Source organism: Grus americana, chromosome 3 (genome assembly GCF_028858705.1).
Source record: "Grus americana isolate bGruAme1 chromosome 3, bGruAme1.mat, whole genome shotgun sequence".
Taxonomy (NCBI): Eukaryota; Metazoa; Chordata; class Aves; order Gruiformes; family Gruidae; genus Grus; species Grus americana.
In genome coordinates, this window is record NC_072854.1 from 24115656 (window position 1) to 24139456 (window position 23801).

General features: G+C 37.9%; 1 protein-coding gene across 1 annotated transcript in view; it reads right to left on the minus strand.

The window, feature by feature from the left end:
* The window catches only part of CSMD1 (CUB and Sushi multiple domains 1), a 1238533-nt gene that overhangs the window by 57769 nt on the left and 1156963 nt on the right, over positions 1-23801 (minus strand). The window contains exons 52-54 of the mRNA XM_054821261.1: positions 21056-21229; positions 6772-6945; positions 2439-2612 (exon numbers count right to left, since the gene is read on the minus strand). Coding sequence (XP_054677236.1) covers positions 2439-2612; positions 6772-6945; positions 21056-21229 — 522 coding nt within the window. The remainder of the gene's footprint in view (positions 1-2438; positions 2613-6771; positions 6946-21055; positions 21230-23801) is intronic.

The following is a 23801-nucleotide window of genomic DNA, read 5'->3' on the forward strand; positions in this document are numbered from 1 at the left end:
GTTCAATGTATATAGCCAAGTAACTCAGCTCGTAAATGCAGTTGAACTTCAGTAAAACCATTGAATCTCTGCCTCTGACAGTCAAATAGAACAGATCTGGACTGCATCTACAGGATATGTGAAAAAAAAAAAATGTATATTTTCAACAAATAAAACCTTAAAACCTTACTTAAATGCCTTCACAGATGAGATAGAGGAGTTTGTTCACTAAAGTCTAGCAATACAAAACAGTATAAAAGGGGGAAAAAAAGTACATGAACCTAAATAGGAACAGTTTGCTAATTCCTGCTTCTCAGTTCCAATAATTACATTGCTATGCTAGTTAACTCACTTGAATAAATTCTGAGGGTAGTGACTGAGGGAATTGTCATCTCTGTATTGTTTTAATGAGAATGAAAGATCTAATTCCACACACACTGAGCTTGAAATTGCATCAGCTATCTCTGAAACAATATGATGAGCTAATCACCAAAGATAATAATTATTCTTAGGAACAGCCATTGTAATATAATATGATTTTTAATAAACCAACAGGTGGAGATAATAAAGCTACCAATAGCTGAAGTTAACTTTTTATTACATGATTTTTAGTCCTAATGTTAGTATCCTTAGGAAAACTTTGCTCAATGCAATTTCCTTTAGCACATTAAAGACAACCTACAAAGGATGAAAAGCATAGTACTTACATTGATTTAACATTTAAGTCATCATTTTTCCAGTGAAAGAAGATACTCGAGAAAAGCTTACTAGCCATTGCATTTCTGGAGAAGTTATTTCATCTGCTTTAGTACTAACCCACTTTTCAACAAGCTGTCTAACTGACCTGTCTAATCAGAGGGAACAATAGAATTCCAGACTTGTATTCTCAATAGCAGAAGATGAGATGATCTAAAAAGTGGTTTTAAAATTTGTAAAGTAATCTTCAGTGTCTTAATTCTGTAGTCAGCATTCAGGCATGAGATACAATCCATGCAAAAGAACTGAAAAGTTCATCAGCCTAAGGAAAAACCTAAGTGAAATGTGTGATATTCCTTTCAGAAGATGCATGATTTAGCAAAGATTTGCCAAATAATGTCACAGAAGAAAAATCTTGCCAGCCTCGCCAATTCCAATTTAACACTCAAAAATCTATCTATCTTAGATATAATATACATATTCTATATATATGCATGCATGTATACATGTATATGTGTATGTATGCATACATAAATGCATACGTGTATACGTATAGATAGATCAATTGATCAAATGATTGATTAATTGATCTTTGTGTTCTATTTATTTGCATATTCCATATCAGGCAAAATCATCATGTTGTCTCCAGAGACTAAGCATTTTTTTATTTGCTTTTGGTTTACACATTTGGAAATTAGTACTGTTGTTAAAAGCTATAAATGGACTCAGACAATTCCAGCTCTGAAAAGGGAATATGATCAGGAACAACATTTTAAAATGAGATCCATTATTAGATCCTTCTGGAGCCTTCACAAAAACAGCACTGAAGGATATATAGTAACTCAAAAACTTTTATCCAGGCTTTTGAGATCTTTCAGTATATCTTAGATAATTCACCTCATGACCTGCACTTCACCTCTCTGACAATTTGCATCTATTTTATAGTCAGAAGATATTCATACAGTCATAGAATGGTTTGGGTTGGAGGAGACCTTCAAGATCGTTTAGTTCCAACCCCCCCTGCCATGGGCAGGGACACTCTCCACTAGACCACATTGCCCAAAGCCTCATTCAACCTGGCCTTGGGCCTTTTAAAATGGCTTCTTTTTGTCCTTCCCCAATATGTACATTTGATACACAAGTTTCTTCATAACACAAACCCTTGCTTCCTTCTTATCTCTCAAACATCTCCATCTTAAGCAGAGCATACTAGTGATCAAGTTTAGATATGTCTTTGCAAAAAAAAAATCAGAAAAATCTTACTTTATCATTTTTTCTGGTCAGAGAAAAGTCAGGGTTCACATATACAAAAGTTATGAACATGTCTCAAGTATTGCTAGGATTTACAGAAGAATTAATAGTGTTTTGATGCAGGAACATTCATTTGCATAACTGTGTTTTAATAGGAGTAATTGACTATTTATGGAAAATGTACTCTAGTGCATCTAATTCAGGCTAGATAGCCAACTGTGATTTATCAATGTAATATAATTTTTGATACAAAGTACACTTTATACGTCTATAAAATAAATGCTAGGGATGGCAGTTTGAGAACTTTGAGGTAAAATACTGAAAAGCCTAAGCTTCCCCAATACTCAGCCCTAACTCCATCTTCCAATATAGAAATGCAAAAACTCAGATAAAGGTGGCAATAAGTTCCTAAAGGAATTCAGGTTTCTGAATTATGTCACAATATTTTGAAGGCAGGATCACGCCTGAAATAAGTCATTAGAGAGCAGAGAACATATGAGAAAGTTTCTTACCTCGGCAGTTGGGTAAAGGGCTACTCCACTGCCCATTGCTTCGGCACTGTGCTCGAGAAGCACCCTGAAGTAAGTACCCAGTGTTGCAAGTAAAATTTACAACATCGTTTAAATTGAACTCACTGCCATTAGTCATTCCATGAGCTGGATTCCCAGGATGTCCACATGTGATTGCTGTTAAAAGAAAGATAGGCAGGCTAGCATATAACTGAAAGGTAGATCCATGGAATTGCAGGTTGGAGCTCTTTTGTGTTGGTTTTTTTTTTCTTCTGAATTTGTCTTTCATATTTATACAAGAAATTTAAGAAAAAATAAGATATATTTTTTCAGAATTCATAACTGCCAGGAGAAAATTCTTAATTTTTCAATAAAACTTTCAGAATCTACTTTTTACCTTATGTTGAAAGTTGTAATATAAATAATGTTTTTTATATATATATATATATGCATTTTGAAACCCATCTGATATGTGTTAGACCTTAAAAATGTAGAGAGTTCATTATATTTCCTACTAATGCAAATAAAAAAATATATTTTTTCCATGCAAGCTTCAAAATGTAGTAGGGCAAAACAAATTGAATGCTTCCGAGCATTCTGGAGTTCAGAAGCATTCCTGTTCCAAAGCTCCTGAGTTGCTTTTCTGAAGCAGTGATCCTTTTAATCAGATTTTCTTATGGCAATAGAGAAATCATTGTTGGGAGTAAATCTTTCCTATTATGTGTATTACATGTGTTGATTATGCTTAAATGACACTTATAAAATACACTTGTTATGGTCAAGCTCTAGCTTCCACATGACATTAAAAAAATACAGAAAAATATAGAAAAGCATAGATACTGACAATATAAAATCAGAATGTATACACACACCACCCGCCCACACACAACCCCCCACCCCCTTTTCCACATTGTGCTAGCAATGTTTATCATACTAAAGTATCCTATACATAGGTTTGTCTTTTGCTTTCTTACTGTGCGGTTCATTCAGGGTTTGTTGGGTTATTTTCTTTTTTTTAATTGAAGAGACAAGTGAAAAATAATTTAAATGTGTTTCTTTTTATTTTATCATGGAGTTCAACTGTGAAACAGTATTTTCAACAGTATTCGATCTTTGGGAATTAAATGGGACACCTTCCTGTGTACAGACGTGCATATCTAGCCCTTAAATCGTGTAAATTAAATCACTCGAATCCTTTCTGCATTATCTCATTTGCAGCATTTGAAGACGAAACCCTAAACATCAGAATAAAATCTTACTACATGCACAGGATCAACTTTATTCTAGCCCAGTTGCTGCATGTTTAAACTGTTACAGATGATCAAGTTTCAATAAAGAAAGCAATAATAAATCTGTTAACATAATTCTTATATAAAAACTTATTAAATTAAAAAATTGCTATTACTTTAAACTTCCTACAGTTTCCTGAACAAATTATATGCCATAGGTTTTAACAACACAAAATGTAGGTCTCGTAAAAATTCTGATATGAAGGATAACTGTGTTCAGTTGCCCTTATTCAACAAAAGCATACGCTAGTCAGTTCCTGTTTAGACCTCATTACTCTTGACAGGATGCTGGTTTTTTAACACCTTCTAGAAACTAACGGTCTCAGACACTGAGATCTTAATCACTGCATTTAGTTCTGCCACTGCTCCATTACAGTTTCTAGATATCATCGACTTGTTGACTGATCAACACTGTAATAGTTGGATTCACACAGCAGCAAGTACTTAAAACCAACTTTTTTTAAAAAAAAACCCAACTCCTAAGTATATAATTTTGGCATTATAGCGTTTTCAATCACCACTAGGCTTTTATGCAATCAATTTTAATATTGTTTACCTAAGCAGTAGCCAAGACATGTCAAATAAAAGTTACTGCTGTTGGGTTTATGTCATCTCAATGGTGAATTACAAACTCTCTCCTCCATCGTAATATAAATAACTGCCCTACATTTGCATGCAGACACATACATGTGTATCCACACACGCACTTAGTCCTAAATACGTCACGGGAAAATAGATGCACTTGGCATGTCTGAAATCAATACTCGCTAAGGAATTGCACATTTCCCTATTTTATTGCAAACAGATCGACCCACTTAATGTAATATAACTCTCAAATATATACTCCATTCCTTAACACAGTATCTTTCTTAGATCCTGGAGACTTCCATTTCATCACAGAAAATACATAACCCAGAAGAAATAATGGTAGTACTGATAGTACTTGGACAATAAAAAAATCCAGTCTGAGTACGCAGCTATGGCTACTATGTTTTGGTCATCGTCAATACTTTTAGTAAAGAAGGTTACTCTCCTGATTTTAGTTGTGCTGTTACTCACAATGAACTAATCAGACATCTTCACATTTAATGGTAACTCCCAATAACCAGCAAGTGAAAAGATCTCTCAGAAAATATTTGGCTAAAGTGTGATCTGACTGGTAATCCAATGAAGAGACAGGGAAACACCTGTGAGTCACACATTGTACAAGATGAAGGAGGCTGACTTTCATATGAAACTAACAAGATAAAGTAGTCATGAGTACTCTGAGTACTTGCTTCGAGTAGTTTTTGAAAATTACAATGTCTAGCACTTACAACACTGAAATTCCTTTCAAAGTCAATTAGGAATATAAGATGATGTGCGATCTTCTATAAAAATCTCACAAAATATAGACCAATTTGTGATAAATTTTCAGGGGCACAGCCCATAACTTCCTTATGGTACCTCTGCCATATTTCTAGTTCCTGATCCATACTGCTCAGTCAAAAGACCATTTCAGTCTCACATCAGGGAGCACATTTCTACCATTGGTAAACAGTATGTTTTCACTTTCCTTCTCAGAAATAACATAGCCATTTTTACAATAGTTTTAAATAAATAAATAAAAAATAAATAAAAGTTTGAAAATCATCTGAAGCTTGGATGCTGATATAAAAAAAATCGTCTTGTATGGCTTTTTAGTCTGGCGGAGTTATGAGCAAAAGAAAACCATGTTGTAATGGAAGGTATTAGGCAATCTATAATGACAGAAATTGCTGCCAGTTCTTCTCATAACAGTAATGATAACATCAATTTAGGAAGAAACAGCCTCCCACACACCCCCCTCAGCTTTGCCCCTTTCTTTTGAAGAGATTTTATTCACTGCACGGTAAAATTAATCCACTAAAAGTAATAATGCTAGCTGGTGGCATTTCTCCTTTGATGAATATAAATCACTTGAAGATATAAATAGGATTTTAAAAGGACAATGACATTTGGCAGATATTTCCTGCAGCTGTATCCAGGTAGAAATTTTCATTTTACCTCTAAGAAATAAAATACTGAACATTTTGAAATCTAATGACTTATCAGTAATATATTTTCTCAGAAATGAAACAAAGATACTAACACAGATTAAATAGAAAAGCTGATCATCTCAGTGACTATCTCTGTGTAGACAATACATTTGTCTGAATTGCAGACATCTTAAAAAATTACAAAATTGAAATAATTGATATAAATGCTCCATTAAAAATAACAAAAATTGTATAAAAATGGGAAGCCTTATTAAAACTGAAAAAGAATAATAAAATCAACTACACAATAAAGTAGTGGAATAAAAATCAGAGAAATCAGACTTGACTCTGATTAAATGGCTGATGGTTCAGAAAATGTCAGTAAACCTGCCATGCAAATGAAGAAAGGAGTGGGAAAGACTCAACAATTCCAGTAATTAACTATGGAATTTTCAAAAGCAGGTGAATTAAGAGAAAAAAAAAATCCTACTAAAGGGAATAAAAAGGTTAACATTTTTTTCTAACAGACGTGGTACAATCCAATACCATGCCTGGGCTTGTACTGGTAAATATTAGGAGGCCAACTTGGAAAAATGGGCAGTCACCATCAAAACTGCACAGATGAACAGTATTCCAGCTTTACCCACCAAACAATGAAATTAGACCAAGGGATATTGGTATTCCTGGTGAAAAAATAGGGGAGAGGCTCAGTAAGCCCACACTTGACATAGAAATTATGCCTGGAGAAAAAGAGAGAAAGAGATAGATGAAGTTATACAGTTGCAGCCTGCTGTTCAACCCACTTCAACGCCTATGTCATCCTGTTTCTGAAACAACAGAAATCAGAAATTACTGGATATAATTATTCAGTCTGTGCTAGGTTGGAAACAGGATTAGATTATCATAATGACCCTTGTAATTGAAAATAGGTCCAAGAAATATCTGATCTGAGCACCTCATTCAAGCACCTGTGAACATCCAATCCACTGTTAATGTTCAATTGTGTTTAAAAGAGTAGTAATAATTCAGTGAAAAATTAATGATACTTACGGACACAAACAGGAGTTTGTCCAGACCATTTGTGATCCTGCAGGCAAATTCTGACAGACGTACCAACAAGTCGAAAGCCAGGATTACACTGGTAGACTACAGTATCACGATAACTGAAACCATCTCCACTAATGTGACCGTTTACAATTGGATCCGGAGAACCACAGTGACCAGCTACAATAAAAGAACAACCCATCAAAACCATATATTTTTACAAACCTTGACAACATTTACAGGAATGCTGATAGGAAAACAAAATTTCATCCTTGCTTTCAATAAATTATATAATAGGGTCAAATACGGCACTGTACAGAACAAGTTCTGAGGTGTAAAAACTACAGGTGATATTCCTTCTACTTTTTTAGGGTGAAGTGATACTCAAATAGTTTTAATTTTCATATGTATAGTTTCTGCAGATTCTGATACAGAAATGTCAAATTTGTCAGAAAAATGCCTGGAAAATGTAAGTTGCAAATGTCTGAAATTACAAATCATTCAGTTTAATTGCTAGAAAACTGGCAATTTTAACATGGATAGTTTTTTCCCCTTTGCCTTACTAAGGTTGCCTGTTTACTCAGAGAAGTGTGAATTAAAAGGTCTTCTCTCAAACTCATACTATTATTTCACCATAGAGTTCTGATTTCTCTTATTCATTATTTGCCTCAGACTTCGTAAGTAGATCTCTACTAAAAAATTAAACATGGTTGGGACCATTCTCCAGCAGAGGCCAACCAGCACAGAGCAGTTTACATCCATAAAATGAAAATCTCCTGCCCTCCAGCCCAGCCCAGCTGCTAGCAAGCTGCCTACCCGGATCAGTACTGGTTTAAGCTAACTTGAACCGTTCTTGGAAACAGTCTTGGAGAATCTTAGCCAAAACCATGTCTAGGCTTTGTTCTGATGATATAACAGGATAGATGATCAAGTTTTATGCTCATTTGCATGTCCTGCTGTTGTTATTTTATTACAAGAAACACAGCCCTTGTTTTATACATATCCAACAAATAACTGATTTCTCACATGCAGGTCTTCAGACATTACTAGACAGATCCTAAGACTAATCAATTTTTTTAAAAAAACCCCAAACCTTATTTTTTAAAAAATAAACATAAATAATTTCTGTGGGATCACAGTGAGTCTGTTGCCTTCAAGAGAAAAAACACTGAAACATTTCAGATATTTATATATGTCCCACTTAGCTATAGCAGCCCCTTAACAATGTCATTTAGGTCCCTGTTTATATTCATATTTAAAAGAAATTTGCTGCAGTCTAATTTAAAGCCTGCAACAGCAGGTTTCTATCCAGACTTCTTGAAAAACAAATTATTTTCTACAGCTAAGCATGTCTTGTTATTGTTCAAATATTTCCTAACAGTCAGCTCCAGTTTCTACAATTAAGTTCACGTTTATTTATTAATGACTTCTAGTAATGAATTGTAAAAAGTGTTTTTATTTGTGTTTGCTCTTTCCAAATAATAATCACCTTTATGTTATTTTCAGCTGATTCTTAGCTAAACTGACATATTTAATGCTTTTTCTGTGCTTATAAATTCATATTAATGTCAAAATTATAATAAACTCTTCTTTATATTGCTTTCCGATTTTTTCAGTACACTTTGAAATAGCCTCCTTCTCCAGCTGTACGAAGGCATGGAAGGGAAGGAATGTCTGCCAGCACTGTTTCCTCCTTAGTTATATTGGCTGTTGTTAAACAATACAGAACACATTACTCCAGGGTAATAGCACTTTTGGCACTAAGGATGCCAAGTAATGATTTTATTCTCTCTAGATTACTCATTCTGTTTGAAAGCAGAGTTGCTGACCAGGAAACTATTTCTTTTTACTGATTAAGGAAGAGAAAAAAAGTTCATTTTTTAGTGACATTAACTACAACTGGCAAAAATTTCATCTGAAATTATGCTAAGTCCTCATTTTGAGATGTGGAGGACAGGGACCTGAGGATCATGACTGCTGCTAGAATGGGGGTGTGTGTGATGTTCTGTTTCGCACAGGCTGTATCCATCAACAGCAGGCTTGTTAGTAACTTAGCTGCTTTGGGATTGAATCTCCTTTCTACTAAAGCCCCTTTAATAATCCTACACTGTATATTTAATTTACACTTAATGGCTCTTCTAAAACCCTAGAAAGGTAAAAAACATGCCACTTGATTAATTTCTTCATATATATAGGATTATTATAATAATCTTAACTGTAGGATTGCTGATGTCTTGAAGCAGACATTATGATACTGTTCTGTAAAACTGTGGAAGAAAGTATGAATGTAAGCTTTTCACACCCAACTTCTTATACAGGTACTCTTCCCCTGACAAGGACTATGGCAACAGAGAGTAACAAGGACATTGAAAGCATATTTTTCTCCTTGAAATACCTCATGGAATAATTTACCTCATTGTTCTCAGTCCAAATTAGTAATATGATCCCCCTTACCATTTTCTCTTTTCCAGCCTTGCTCAGCCTCTCCTTGTCTATCACATACTCCAGCCCCTAGCCCCTTAATGGGCCCTTCCCCTGGACTTGCTTCAGTTTCCAAAAATCTCTCATCTGGTGAAGGACACAAAAACTACACACAGTTTTCCACATGAGTGCTGAAGAGGAAATAATAACCATGACCCACCGACTACACTGCTGCTCATACAGTCCAGTCTGATCTTCTTTACTGCAAAGCCACGCTTTTAATTCTTGTTCAGCCCCTCCACTAGGTCACCTGGGTTGCATTGTGTAAAGCTTCTTTCTACCTAGTCAGTTCCAAGCTGGTACGCATGAATGGAATTATTCTAGGAAAAGTGCAGGATTCTCTTTGTTGAACTTTATGAGCTTCCTGTTGCCCATTCCTCCAGATTCTCAGGGTCCCTCTGTACAGCAGTACTGTAGCCCAGCATATCAGCTGTTATCCCATCATTTGGTGTAATCCGCAAACTTGCTGAGGCTGCACCCCAACCTGTTATCCAAGTCACTGACAGAGGCCAGATAGTCTTGGCCTCAGTATTCATCCTCAGTATCCACTGGCTACCAGTCATACTTTGATTCATGAAACACTACCCTCAGAGTTTGGTGGTTCAATTAGTTTTCCAAACATTTTGTAGTCCCCTCATCCAGTCCCTGTCTTCTCAATTTGGCTACAAGGATACTATGGGAGATTGTTTCAAAAGTTTTGCTACAACAGAAAATGAAAGAAATCTACTGCTGACATCTACTAAATACTACATCTGATGAGAGAGTCATTGGAAAAGGTGGTAAGATTATTAAGGTTTGCTTTTGATTGCTCCATCCTATCTGTTCCCATTTATTTTCTTTTTTTGCCTATGCCAGGAAATGGACTTAATTCCTAATACTTGCATCCTAATTTTTTTCCGGGGACTGAGGTGAAATATCTAGCTTCTTGCCTTCTTCAGAAATCTGATGTTATACTTCTGGGTTTTTTCCAGTAATCGCAGCTGTTCCCACTTTTCAAGCATGGTAGAAAGCGGCCTCACAATGATAAATGCCACCACCTCAGACTTACCCAGTCAAATCACAGATATTCATTCCTTTTATTTGAGTAGTTCCTTTTGAACTCATCTCAGCTCCTCAACTGTACCACTAGGAGTAACAAATTCATGTTCTGGCTAATCTATGGACTAGATGAACCATGTACTAGAGCAGAGGTATACCTCAGTTTTAATTGGAATTTCTTCTCCTAAAGAAAACAATTCTGTATGGCCCTAAATATTCAGGCATTGGGACAATGAAAATTGTCATTCTGGCAATTGGGACAATTGCAGATTTTGGGAAAGCAAATCTGTGAAACAGATGCAAAATGGGAAGAGAAAAGCTATATTTATACAAAATAGAATGGAAAAAATTTGTATTTTAAAAATTTTTCTAGACCTAATTAGTGAAGAATTGAAAAACAGTTGCTGCACTGAAGCCACATAGGGAAAACCAGGAAATTTCAAGAAGAAAGTTGAGATGTGCCAACTGGCATAATGCAAAATATAAAATAGTATGCGCATTCTGTTAAACAGGGATTTAACAAGTTGCTGGACTTATTATGTGAGTCATTTAATTTACAGATCATTCCAGTTAGTGGATTTAATTATTTTTCTGGAAGTTTTGACTCATTTACATTAAATATTCCAATACTTCAAGAACTTAAAGAGCACTGCAGTAACACAAAATGTATGTAATTTTTCCATCAAGTAAAATTAGATTAAAAGAATAGTAAGGATGTTGCTAGTGGATTTTTTAATAAAATATGCTCTCAAGAATTAAGGTAATTTTTCACATGGCTCAAGGTTGGTTCAGTAGTTTTATTCTAAAACACCTAGAAAGCAAGATACAAATAATTCAATTTTATTTTAATAAGAATTTGAAATATAAGCCAATATTATGATATCATACTGAACTTTAGAATCATAGAATCATAGAAGGGACCTCAAAGATCATCTAGTTCCAACCCCCCTGCCATGGGCAGGGACACCCTCCACTAGACTACGTTGCCCAAAGTCCCATCCAGCCCGGTCTTAAACACTTCCAGGGAGGGGACATCCACAGCTTGTCTGGGCAACCTGTTCCAGTGCCTCACCACCCTCACAGTGAAGAATTTGTTTCTAACATCTAATCTAAATCGACTCTCTTTTAGTTTAAAGCCATTACCCCTTGTCCTGTCACTACACTCCCTGATAAACAGTCCCTCACCATCTTTCCCGCAGGCCCCCTGCAGAAACTGGAAGGCTGCAATTAGATCTCCCTGGAGCCTTCTCTTCTCCAGGCTGAACAATCCCAACTCTCTCAGCCTGTCCTCATAGGAGAGGTGCTCCAGCCCTCTGATCAGCTTCATGGCCCTCCTCTGGACTCGCTCCAACAGCTCCATGTCTCTCCTGTACTGGGGCCCCCAGAGCTGGACGCAGTACTCCAGGTGGGGTCTCACAAGAGCGGAGTAGAGGGGCGGATCACCTCCCTCGACCTGCTGGTCACACCTCTTTTGATGCAGCCCAGGACATGGTTGGCTTTCTGGGCTGCAAGCGCACACTGCTGGCTCATGTTGAGCTTCTCATCAATCAATACCCCCAAGTCCTTCTCCTCAGGGCTGCTTTCAATCCATTCCTCGCCCACCCTATAGTCGTGCTTGGGATTGCGCCGACCCACGTGCAGGACCTTGCACTTGGCCTTCTTGAACTTCATGCGGTTCGCACCGGCCCACCTCTGCAGCCTATCAAGGTCTCTCTGGATGGCATCCCTTCCCTCCAGCGTGTCGGCCACACCACACAGCTTGGTGTCGTCAGCAAACTTGCTGAGGGTGCACTCGATCCCACTGTCCACGTCGCCGACAAAGATGTTGAACAGCGCCGGTCCCAGTACCGACCCCTGAAGAACACCACTCATCACTGTTCTCCACTTGGACATTGAGCCGTTGATCACAACTCTTTGAGTGCGACCATCCAGCCAATTCCTTATGCACCGAGTGGTCCATCTATCGAATCCATGTCTCTCCAATTTAGAGGCAAGGATGTCATGTGGGACAGTGTCAAATGCCTTGCACAAGTCCAGGTAGATGACGTCAGTTGCCCTTCCCTTATCCATGGACGCTGTAACCCCATCATAGAAGGTCACCAAGTTTGTCAGGCATGATTTGCCCTTAGTGAAGCCATGTTGGCTGTCACCAATCACCTCCTTGTTTTCCATGTGCCTGAGCATAGTCTCCAGGAGGGTCTGCTCCATAATCTTGCCAGGCACGGAGGTGAGACTGACCAGCCTGTAGTTCCCTGGCTCTTCCTTTTTACCCTTCTTAAAAATGGGCGTTATGTTTCCCCTTTTCCAGTCGGTTGGAACTTCACCAGACTGCCAGGACTTCTCAAATATGATGGCGAGTGGCCTGGCCACTTCATCGGCCAGTTCCCTCAAGACCCGCGGATGCAACTCATCAGGTCCCATGGACTTGTGCACCTTCAGGTTCCTTAGAGATTCTCAAACCTGATCTTCTCCTACAGTGGGCGGTTCTGCATTCTCCCAGTTCCTGCCTTCTGTGACCCGGGCAGTGTGGCTCAAGCATTTGCCAGTGAAGACTGAGGCAAAGAAGTCGTTGGGTACCTCAGCCTTCTCCATATCCTGGGTAACCAGTTCACCCATTTCATTCCGAAGGGGACCCACATTTTCCCTCGTCCTCCTTTTATCACTGACATACCTATAGAAGCTTTTCTTGTTGTCCTTGACATCCCTGGCCAGGCTAATTTCTATCAGGGCTTTGGCTTTCCTAACCTGCTCCCTGGCTGCTCGGACAGTTTCTCTGTATTCTTCCCAGGCTACCTGCCCTTGCTTCCACCCTCTGTAGGCTTCCTTTTTCTGTTTGACTTTGCCCGGGAGCTCCTTGTTCATCCACGGGGGCCTCCTGTTGTTTTTGCTTGACTTCCTCTTTGTTGGGATGCATCGCTCCTGAGCTTGGAGGAGGTGACCCTTGAATATTAGTCAGCTGTCTTGGGCCCCTCTTCCTTCCAGGGCTTTGTCCCATGGTATTCTACCAAGCAGATCCCTGAAGAGGCCAAAGTCTGCTCTGCTGAAGTCCAGGGTAGTGAGCTTGCTGAGTGCTCTCCTCGCTGCCCTGAGGATCCTGAATTCCACCATTTTGTGGTCACTGCAGCCAAGGCTGCCCTTGAGCTTGACATGCCCTACCAGGCCCTCCTTATTGGTGAGAATAAGGTCCAGCATGGCACCTCTCCTCATGGGCTCCTCTATCACTTGGAGGGGAAAGTTGTCATCCACACATTCCAGGAACTTCCTGGATTGCTTGCACTCAGCTGCATTGTCCCTCCAACAGATGTCAGGGTGGTTGAAGTCCCCCATAAGGACCAGGGCTTGTGAGCGTGAGGCTGCTCCTATCTGCCTGTAGAGGGCTTCATCTGCTTGGTCCCCCTGGTCAGGTGGCCTGTAGCAGACCCCTGCTATGATGTCCCCTGCCCCAGTCCTTCCTTTAATCCTGACCCATAGGCTCTTGGTGGGCTCCTCCTCCATCCCCAGGTGGAGCTCCATGCACTCCAGCTGGTCATTGACATATAGGGTGACGCCCCCTCCTCGTCTGCCCTGCCTGTCCTTCCTAAAGAGCCTGTACCCTTCCATCCCAACGCTCCAGTCATAGGAGCTGTCCCACCACATCTCTGTAATGCCAATAATGTCATAGCCTTGCAGGCGCACACACGTCTCCAGCTCCTCTTGTTTGTTCCCCATGCTCCATGCATTCGCATAGAGGCATTTCAGTTGTGCCCCCGATGAGGCTGACTTATTGGCTGGGGTGGCTGGGACTCTTTTGATGTATCTTCCCAGTGTTACCCTGTTGGTTTCTGTTGCATCCGGGGCCCCCGGCTCATCTCCTCTAGGCTTTGAGCATGCTGTAGTGCATACAACACGTCTCTGAGCAGTAGGCTGAGGGCCCTCGTCAGCTCACCGTCCCTCCAACCTGGGCACATCGTCCCACAACGTGTCGCTGGCAAGCCCAATGTTATCCCCTTCCCCCTTCGAGCCTAGTTTAAAGCTCTGTTCATGAGCCCTGCTAGTTCCTGGGCAAAGATCCTCTTCCCCCTTTGAGAGAGATGAATCCCATCAGGGTTCATCAGGCCCGGTGCCACGTAGGCCGCCCCATTGTCAAAGAACCCAAAGTTGTGGCACTGACACCAGCCACGGAGCCATGCATTTATAGACTGTGTCCGCCTGTTCCACCCAAGATTGCTGCCCTCAACTTTACCTATGAGTTATTAATTACAGCTTCAGATATTTTTACACAAGTACAGTCAGCAGCAGCGTTTTTTCACACTGACAAATGTAGAGAATTATACATATTATAGAACTACATAAGATATGGAATTCTTACTTTTTTGGAAAAAATATGCTAAAAAATCATGAAAATGGAATGGAGTAGGTTATATTTAAGTTTAGATTTTAAAGTATGTCTTTGACTTGTTTATGTATAGTTTTTCACCTGAAAGTCATAAAAAGCCAGGAAAAAATATCTATTCAGGAAAACAATTTTGTCCATGATTAAATGCTACCAATAGTAGAGACAGAGTTAAGCAAATTCTTAAATGCTTCCAATTTGGTCTATGCCCTACATGTATGTATGGTCACTCACACACACAAAGTATGCACACAAACATGTTTTGTGACGTATAGGTGCAATTATTCTTGGAAGGAAAAAAGGGGAAGAGATATGAAATATCAGCAGGGTAATTGAGTGAAATTGAAAAAAATCTTGCCTAACTATTCATATTTATCCTTGCATAACTAAGAAAAAATACATATAATACTAACTACCTGAAGACTTAGATCTTATGTTTAGACTTGGACTCATTAACTACAGCCATTGGTTTTAGCTTTCTTCTGAGACAAATAATAAGGATTTGACAAACCCTTTCCTGAGATACAGAAATTAGTGTACTCAGCTGGCCTGAAATCATAAATTGATTCTACACAGACCAGTGGGTAACATAAAGTGATACCTATTTTCATCTATAGCTGTCCTGAATTACATTCATGCAGGTACAGTGGAGGTAAAAAGCATCCCTGACTCATTATCATTCCTTTGAAATGGAAAGGCTCATTCAGCACTCCCTGGGTGTTTGCCTCCTGATTTTCAAAGGCTTCAGGCAAGTCCTAAAGGCACCTCTGAAATAAGTTTGGTGCATGCTGTCCTTGAAATTTAAGAATACACAACTGGCAGCATTCACATCATCTAGCTTTAAAATTTAAGAATTTACCTTTCCTGAATTGCTCTCTGGAGGAGCCTGCATAGTTCCATTGACCTTGTTGGGAATTTAGGATCTTAGATTGCACTCTAAATTGCATCTAAATTAGGTGCCTAAAGTACATGGTGTGAATATTCCTTATGTGAGAGAATGTAGAGAGGCAGAAAGAGGTTTAGCAGCAGAAATACAACCTTCTGCAGCATGCATGTGATAACTCAAATTTATGCTTTCATGCTCATAGCTGTGCAGTATTTGTGGCACTACAGAGCTTATCTGATTTTGAAATAGCAAAGACTAAACAGGTATTAACAATCTTCTAGCTCTAAAGTGACCTTTTTTGTCTAGTGAGGTAAATGCATGCATTCTAGCTCTAAATGTGATCTTTTTTTGTCTAGTGAAGTAAATGCATGCATTTAAAAGTTCTAAGCATAGGGTGGCATTCAATACTGCAATTGACTTGACATGTCAAATAGAATTCAAAGTCCATCAAATTTTTTAAAAAAATAGTTGGGAAGTGTCATAAGACAAGCATTGCTCTTATTACAGTAATAGTTCCTGCAGGAGGTCCTGTGTTCATCACAAGAGGGAATAGACAATAGATCTGTAGAACTCATTTAAAAAGCAGTCAGGTGGGAAAAAAAAGTTATTAGTTAAGACCAAGAGGATAATAGTAATGGATATCAATTTCAATACGGATTTGTAAAAAAGTGAAACAGTCAAAATCCAACAGCAAATTACTCCTGGAGAAGAGAAGGATGAATTCATATAAACGAAATTCAAGCTGTATATAGAGAGTCTTTCCTAACCATGAGATCTAGTAAACTTATTAGCTGTTTCCCAAAATGTTAAAGGCTTCACTGTGTGTACTTTTTAAACCGACTTCGAGAATAAGCTGGTATTACATGTCACTATGTAAGTCACAACTACAGGCTGGGTGGAGAATGGATTGAAAGCAGCCCCGAGGAGAAGGACTTGGGGGTATTGATTGATGAGAAGCTCAACATGAGCCAGCAGTGTGCGCTTGCAGCCCAGAAAGCCAACCGTGCCCTGGGCTGCATCAAGAGAGGTGTGGCCAGCAGGTCGAGGGAGGTGATCCTGCCCCTCTACTCCGCTCTTGTGAGACCCCACCTGGAGTACTGCGTCCAGCTCTGGGGGCCCCAGAGTACAAGAAAAACATGGAGCTGTTGGAGAGAGTCAAGAGGAGGGCCACGAAGCTGATCAGAGGGCTGGAGCACCTCTCCTATGAGGACAGGCTGAGAGAGCTGGGGTCGTTCAGCCTGGAGAAGAGAAGGCTCCAGGGAGATCTAATTGCGGCCTTCCAGTACCTGAAGGGGCCTACAGGAAAGATGGTGAGGGACTGTTTATCAGGGAGTGTAGTGACAGGACAAGGGGTAATGGCTTTAAACTAAAAGAGAGTCGATTTAGATTAGATGTTAGAAACAAATTCTTCACTGTTAGAGTGGTGAGGCACTGGAACAGGTTGCCCAGACAAGCTGTGGATGTCCCCTCCCTGGAAGTGTTTAAGACCGGGCTGGATGGGGCTTTGGGCAACGTAGTCTAGTGGAGGGTGTCCCTGCCCACGGCAGGGGGGTTGGAGCTAGATTATCTTTGAGGTCCCTTCCAACCCAAACCATTCTATGATTCTATGATACTACAAGTCCTGTACTGACCTGTTCTTCTCCATCCCTACACTATTCGAATCTAAATTTATGGCTATCACTGACAGTCAATCTTCTGGGGTGTTCAGTGGTAAAATATATTTCTCACTAGTCAGAATAGAAGAAAAAAATCTTTTCCAGCCTTCCATGGGCAAGAGGTATTTATAATGCAAACAGAATCCATTGAGATTTGTATATTATTTAGTTTGTATACGTTGGCAGCCAAATTATCCTGTGTGTATAGCCTTTCAAAACAGAAAAGCAGTACATAAGTACTAAAGACTTATTATTGATCAGACAATGAAGTGGCATTTCAGGTTAGTTAAAATGAATAAATTCTAACACATATCTTCCTGCTTGAAATTATTATATGCAGGTGTCAGGTACTACACTGGCAATTTATGGTATAACAGGCTGCAAAAATCTGAGCGGCGATAGCTCTTTTTTTTACCATATAGCTTGCATGTTTTTTACCATATAGCTTGCTAATGCTGCCCAGTGACAGGACAAGGGGCAATAGGCACAAACTGGAACTCAGGAAGTTCCCTCTCAATATGAGAAAAAACTTCCTTACTCTGAAGGTGAGAGAGCACTGGCACAGGCTGCCCAGAGAGGTTGTGGAGTCTCCTTCTCTGGAGATATTCAAAACCCACCTGGACACGATCCTGGGCAACCTGATCTAGGTGATCCTGCTCTAGCAACTCCTGCCATTCTGTGATTCTGTGTTTGTAACAGAAGAAAGGGTTGAGTAAAATATTCCCACACAAGCAAATTAGGGGCTGCAGTTCAAGCATCTTGTTGGTCAGCCTCAGTCAAGGGATAACCTGACACCGTCGGGAAGCTGTTGCATCTTCACATACGAACCTCTTACATACTTCCATTATGAAACTGATGAACTGAATGTATATGAAAAAGTAATGCTGAAGCATAGCATCCCCCTAACCATCACCTCACTGGAATTACTATTCCTAGGTAAAAAAAAGAGATTTATTTTACTCCTTTACTTCTCTAAATATCAAAAGAAGTAGTAATTAAAGTATACTCCATTTATGCCATTATTTTCTGCATCAAGATGACATCATTCTTAATACAGCATATTTTAAATTGAAAAATAAAGTGTATGGAATTGAAAATATATCAAGCCAGAGAAGTGTTTTTACTTTTCACAAAATTTGCCAGAAACCACTACATCTTGCTGGGAACTCACTAATAACAAACTGCCATTTAGAAGCTAGGTTAGCTCTATGAGACAATGGTCACTACTTCTGATCACTCTGTATCTTAAGAGATGACATACTGTAAATCTATCTTCACAAATTTTGTGCTACAAACATTACTGTTGCAAAATGAAGGCATCAGTCAGGAATAATGATCAAAGGTTATCAAATCTTAATTCAGATCTGAATTACATGGTCTCATGCTATTTTTTAATTTTCTGAAAAGATTCTGTCTTCATTTTCCTTGCTGCTGCAGCCTAGCATCTTAATTGAAAGAAAAGGTAATCAACACAGCAAGTGGGACACAAGGAGTGAGATCTTATCCCTGCCTCTGAGAGAAGATTCCTACACTTCTGTATTTCACCTATGTCCCATCAAATTGTCTGTTCTGTACTGATGAAGAATAGACTTAATACACAGCTGATAACTCCACATTCTTTTTCATCAAGGTTAGATTATCACGCTTTTGTCTGTTAGTGCATTACTGTCTTGTGGCTTGCAATTTGTTTCAAAATATTTTGCCTAAAAGTATTTTCGGGCATTAAAGATATCCAGAAATGCAGGATGTTGTCACTCTGCTAACAGTACTCTGTTAAAAATCATGTTTATCTAATGATACTTGCTATTCCTTTTTCTTAATAACTTGCTAAGATGAAATTGATGATACTTGAAAATTGTTTTTCTGAAGACATGATTGAGTTGGTATGTGGTCCCATCACACCTGGTTATTGTGATGCAGATGTTCTTCTTTTCTTTCAATAGAATATTCTACCAGGGGAATGTTGATGTGTTTTAAAATGCAGCTCTGATTTTCTGTTTTGCTCAGGGGAACTGTAGCCAGTTTTGCACCTTGGTGAGAGCATGAACTCAAACGTCCATAACTGCAAATACCCTTTATGATGGTACTATGAAGTAACTCTGCTTAGAAATTTAAAACAACATAGACTACCTGCTATCACTTATATCTATAAGGTAATGAGCACTGGCAACCTGATATGCCAAAGATCATATGTATGTCTATCTGAACACAGAAAGACAGTGACACTGTTGACATTGAGAGAGTTAAGAATGGATTCAGGTGTCTAAGAATGCTCAGCAACTTTTCGTGATCAGTTTTTTAGGTATATGTAAAACTTCTTTCTCACAGATCCATATTGACACTGACTTATTGTAAATGCCGATGTCAGGGTTATTTTAACTTGGTTCATGGAACTGACAACATCAGGGATTCTTCAAACAGCATGAAGGTTTGAAGAAGTGATGCTTAGAAAAAGGTTATTTTCAGCTTTGATTTGCATTAATTTCTTCAGATGGGACAAAAGTATGTTCATGACATACCGTAAAACATATCAATCTACGTCTTTTTAATGGGATGTTTTGAAGATGCCAAGGTCTGAGGAAGATAACTGGCATTTTATTTTTCACATGCAGAATTTTCATGTTAATAATACTTTTTAAAAACTTAATGTTTCTACAGAGTGGAAGGACAGGGATTTTATAATTTAGAAATGAATCAGCACAATTTATTTAAAAGCTTTAAGTCAAATGTTACTGTTAGACATGTATCTAATTAGTCAAACATTGCTCTAGCCTACCTGAAAATTTTACAAGCAGTGAGTTCTGGATAGAGAACAATTTCTGACAATTCATGTTACAGCTACTACCATTTCCTTATAAAACAATGCTTTTACTGTTTCATTGCTGTAAAAACCAGTAATATGGGTTATTCTGGATAATGATATCTTGGTTAGTCTTCTTGTGGTTTTTTGTTTGTTTGTTTTGTTTTAAATCAATTAATTATTTCCTCTGTAAAACAATTCAGTTCTTGCATATGAAGGGTGGTCAAACTGTTTTGTTTAAAATATACTAGATAGGCATGGAATACTGTGTTCTACTAAAAGGATGTGGCTAGGCAGCAGAGAAGAAAGCTGTTTTTTAAGTGAGGTTGAACTCTGGAAAACAAAGAAGAGATTCCTCCTTTCCTGAGAGCAACTGAATACATTCAGCTGTGAGGCAAGAAGAGAATCTACAAAATGGGGGTAGACAAAGCAATTAATAGACTGTCCACAACCTGGAATACACCCACTGCTGAGCCTCGAAGGTGACTGAAAAAGAAAACAGTTTTCTTATGTTTGTATTGAGTGCAAACCAGTATGAGTGGATCTGAAGAATGAAAGAGTTAGGATGAGAACTTCAGATCCAAACTATACATAACTCAGGGTTTGAAAGGGTGTTGGTTTTGCTTTACTTCTTTGGGCTGTCTCTTGTCTACTTCCCTTGACTGAATGCTCAATATGCTGAAAGCTCATTTGTAGTTGGAATGCATCAGGAATACTCCTGAACTGAAGCTCATCTTCCAGCTTAATTTCATCTCATACCCTATGACTGTTCCACAAAGCAAATCAAAATATTGTGTCACTTAAAAAGCCCTCCTGGTCTGAAAAGCATTCCAATAACGTCAAATGTAATTTAATTTCTAATAAAAATTTATATGCTAGTACAGTAATATAAAATCATATGCAATAAAAAATATTTCTGTATTTAAGATGATACCTTTATTTTTCATTGATATAAAGATGGTTTTGATTGATAAGAACTGAATTCCACTACATGATACTGTGTTTGCTTAAAACAAAATAAAACAAATTGTAAGAAAAAACAGAAATTTGTTTTTTACCTAGGCATTGAGTTTCAGTACCACTCCAGAGACCGTTTGTCAAGCATTCTCTCACGTGAGAACCAACTAATGTGTATCCTGTGTTACAGGTGAATATTGCAGTAGCTCCATACACTGTTAAGGTTCCAATCTTATTTCCATTTGGTGGAGATGGAAGACCACCACAGGAGATAACTAGGAAAAAACCCAGACAACAGAACAAACTGAAATATGAAAATAATTTTCATAATTTCTTAGACTGGAAGACAATATACCACTTCACATTTTCCTAAAAAGTAAAGGCAATAGGAATAAACATAGAGATTTATATTCCACAGTAAGGGCTTAAAATTATGCTTGATTTGGCAACACATGTTCTAAATCTGAAAATTCATTAGGATATCTTCACATCTTGACAGCAGTTTAAACACAATTTGTATTTCCAGTTCTGAAACTAGGAAATTACATGAATGTCTGGGAAGGTTGCAGTTATATTCTATGTGTACATACTCCTGCCTAGTCCTCAAATATACTTTCCCTGGCCATTGTGTGATGTCTGTTTAAAGATACTTTTTTTAACACGTAATATTCTGAATTGTTATGAACTGTCTTTTTTCTTATTCCTCACTACTATTCATAATCGTATAAAATACATCGTAGTCTGCTTGCTAAAAATATAAATTTTCTGGTTTTTCTTAAGGCTAGACTTGACCCATTATCACAGAAACCTTCTGTAGCATCAGCTGCCACCCACAGCTATTGCAGGCATCACATGAAAAATTACCTTTTAAGAATGTATCAAAATCTAATTTAATTAAAACCGTTCTGTCATGTCTTTAGTTTCGAGAAAAATATATCAATAATATTGTAATTTAAGATGCAGACCAATGCCTTCAAAAGCTTCAACTATATTTTATTATATGTTAGCATAGATCATGGGTTTATTTTCAAAAGCATGTTAATCACAACTAAACTTCCTATCTGAAACCTCAAGGCCACATTCTTCTCCATCTTAAAAGGTTCACTATAGAAAGCAACATGGAATTGGGTAGAAGTTGGATAAAATCAAGTACATACCACTGTGCAGTTAACTCAGTCATAATCAGAATATAAGTGCTTAAAGTTTTTTATGCACATAAGGTTTCCAGAGGTGGATAAGACTCCTTTCGACTATAATCAAGTCATATTAATGTAATCTGTGGAGCAGCCTAACATTGTAACTTCTAATGCTAATGCTGACTATTAATTACACTTATGCATATGTTCAAAAAATCAAATTATTTTCCTAAAATGCAATAGAATCAGTTGTTCTAAACTTATTACAAATGATTTATTATTTATAATTATAGTTATTCCAATTAAAAATAACGAAACTATATTAATAATGAGACACCTCAGGATTTTTTAGGCAGCTGTTCAGCATATTCTTAAACAAATTAAATAAATTTACTAGTTAGGTCTCTCTTAATCCAGAACCCCCTTAATCTGATGTTTCACAATTCCTTTAGAGATACTGTTCAAAAATAGATATTGATAAATATGATCTAAATGCCTTACCACCAGTGTTTCAATTAGCTTTACTACTGCTTCAGAAATATTAACAGCTAGAATCTATATTTATATAACCTATCCTTAGCATATGAATGACAGACAGAAAGTAAACAGTAGTCTCCTCAAAATACTCTACAGTGTATTTCTGGATCTTAATGATCTATATCCAATGGAAATATTACTGAACATCTTTTGGGGGATGAAATTTGCCATAATTGAATCCTAATCAGTCCTCTATCAGAAGGCAAAATAATGTACCTGTCTTATAAATAACTAATGTATCTTCAATCAGCAACTCCTTGGGTTTCTGTATCTACCTAATACTTTGCTTCTGGTTAACTGCTTCCCATGTGGGTCATCCCATTTTCTACTTACATAAAAAATCTGTAATTGTAGAGGTTGATCAAGAACTAGCTTTTCAAAGACTTCTCAGCAGCTGAACAGTAGCTGCATATTAGGCAGCAAATACAAAACTAGTTTTTTTAGTATCTGTGCACAAAAGGAAAGGGGCACAATTGCAGTTAATAGAATAAAAACGTCATTAATTTTAAATTTGAAAATTGATATAGCTATTACTGGTTTATAAGAGAAATAGAGTCATATTATTTTTCCAACTGAATATTTTCAAAAGGAAATTTTCCCAAACCAAAACTAATGGAACAAACCAGAACCAACATAATTCCACAACTCATCATCATTTAAATAAGATCAAATACACTGTTTTCATGTTTGTATCGTATTGATTGATGATATAGGTAGGTCTCTCAGCCTTGCTCTAAAAACATCTTAAATATTTTTTTTCTTTTCTAGAAAATAAATATTATTTTATAATATATTTAGTTAAATGGTGTACATCCTTCTTTGTTCTCTTTTCTTTGTTCTTCTTTTCCCATACGAGCACCATTCTCTAATACCGCCTGTAAATTTTCTGTGGCTTAGGTTTATAGCCACACACTTCCCAGTACTGGTGAGAGATTGGGTCAATTTATACTTGAATCACCCTTGGGAGTGATTCAGTACCATCTGAGATGACTTTGGGTGTTCTGTCTAGCCTCCAGCTGCTGTTGAAGCTCCCAAGTTCTCTTTAGTATCTACCAGCTCAGATACTGTAATTTGTCTCATATGGCATTAGGAGCTTGTATTTAGGCAAATTAATTTTGTTTGTCACAATATGTACATCATACTGAAGGTTTTCTCAACCATTTATTTGGAATAT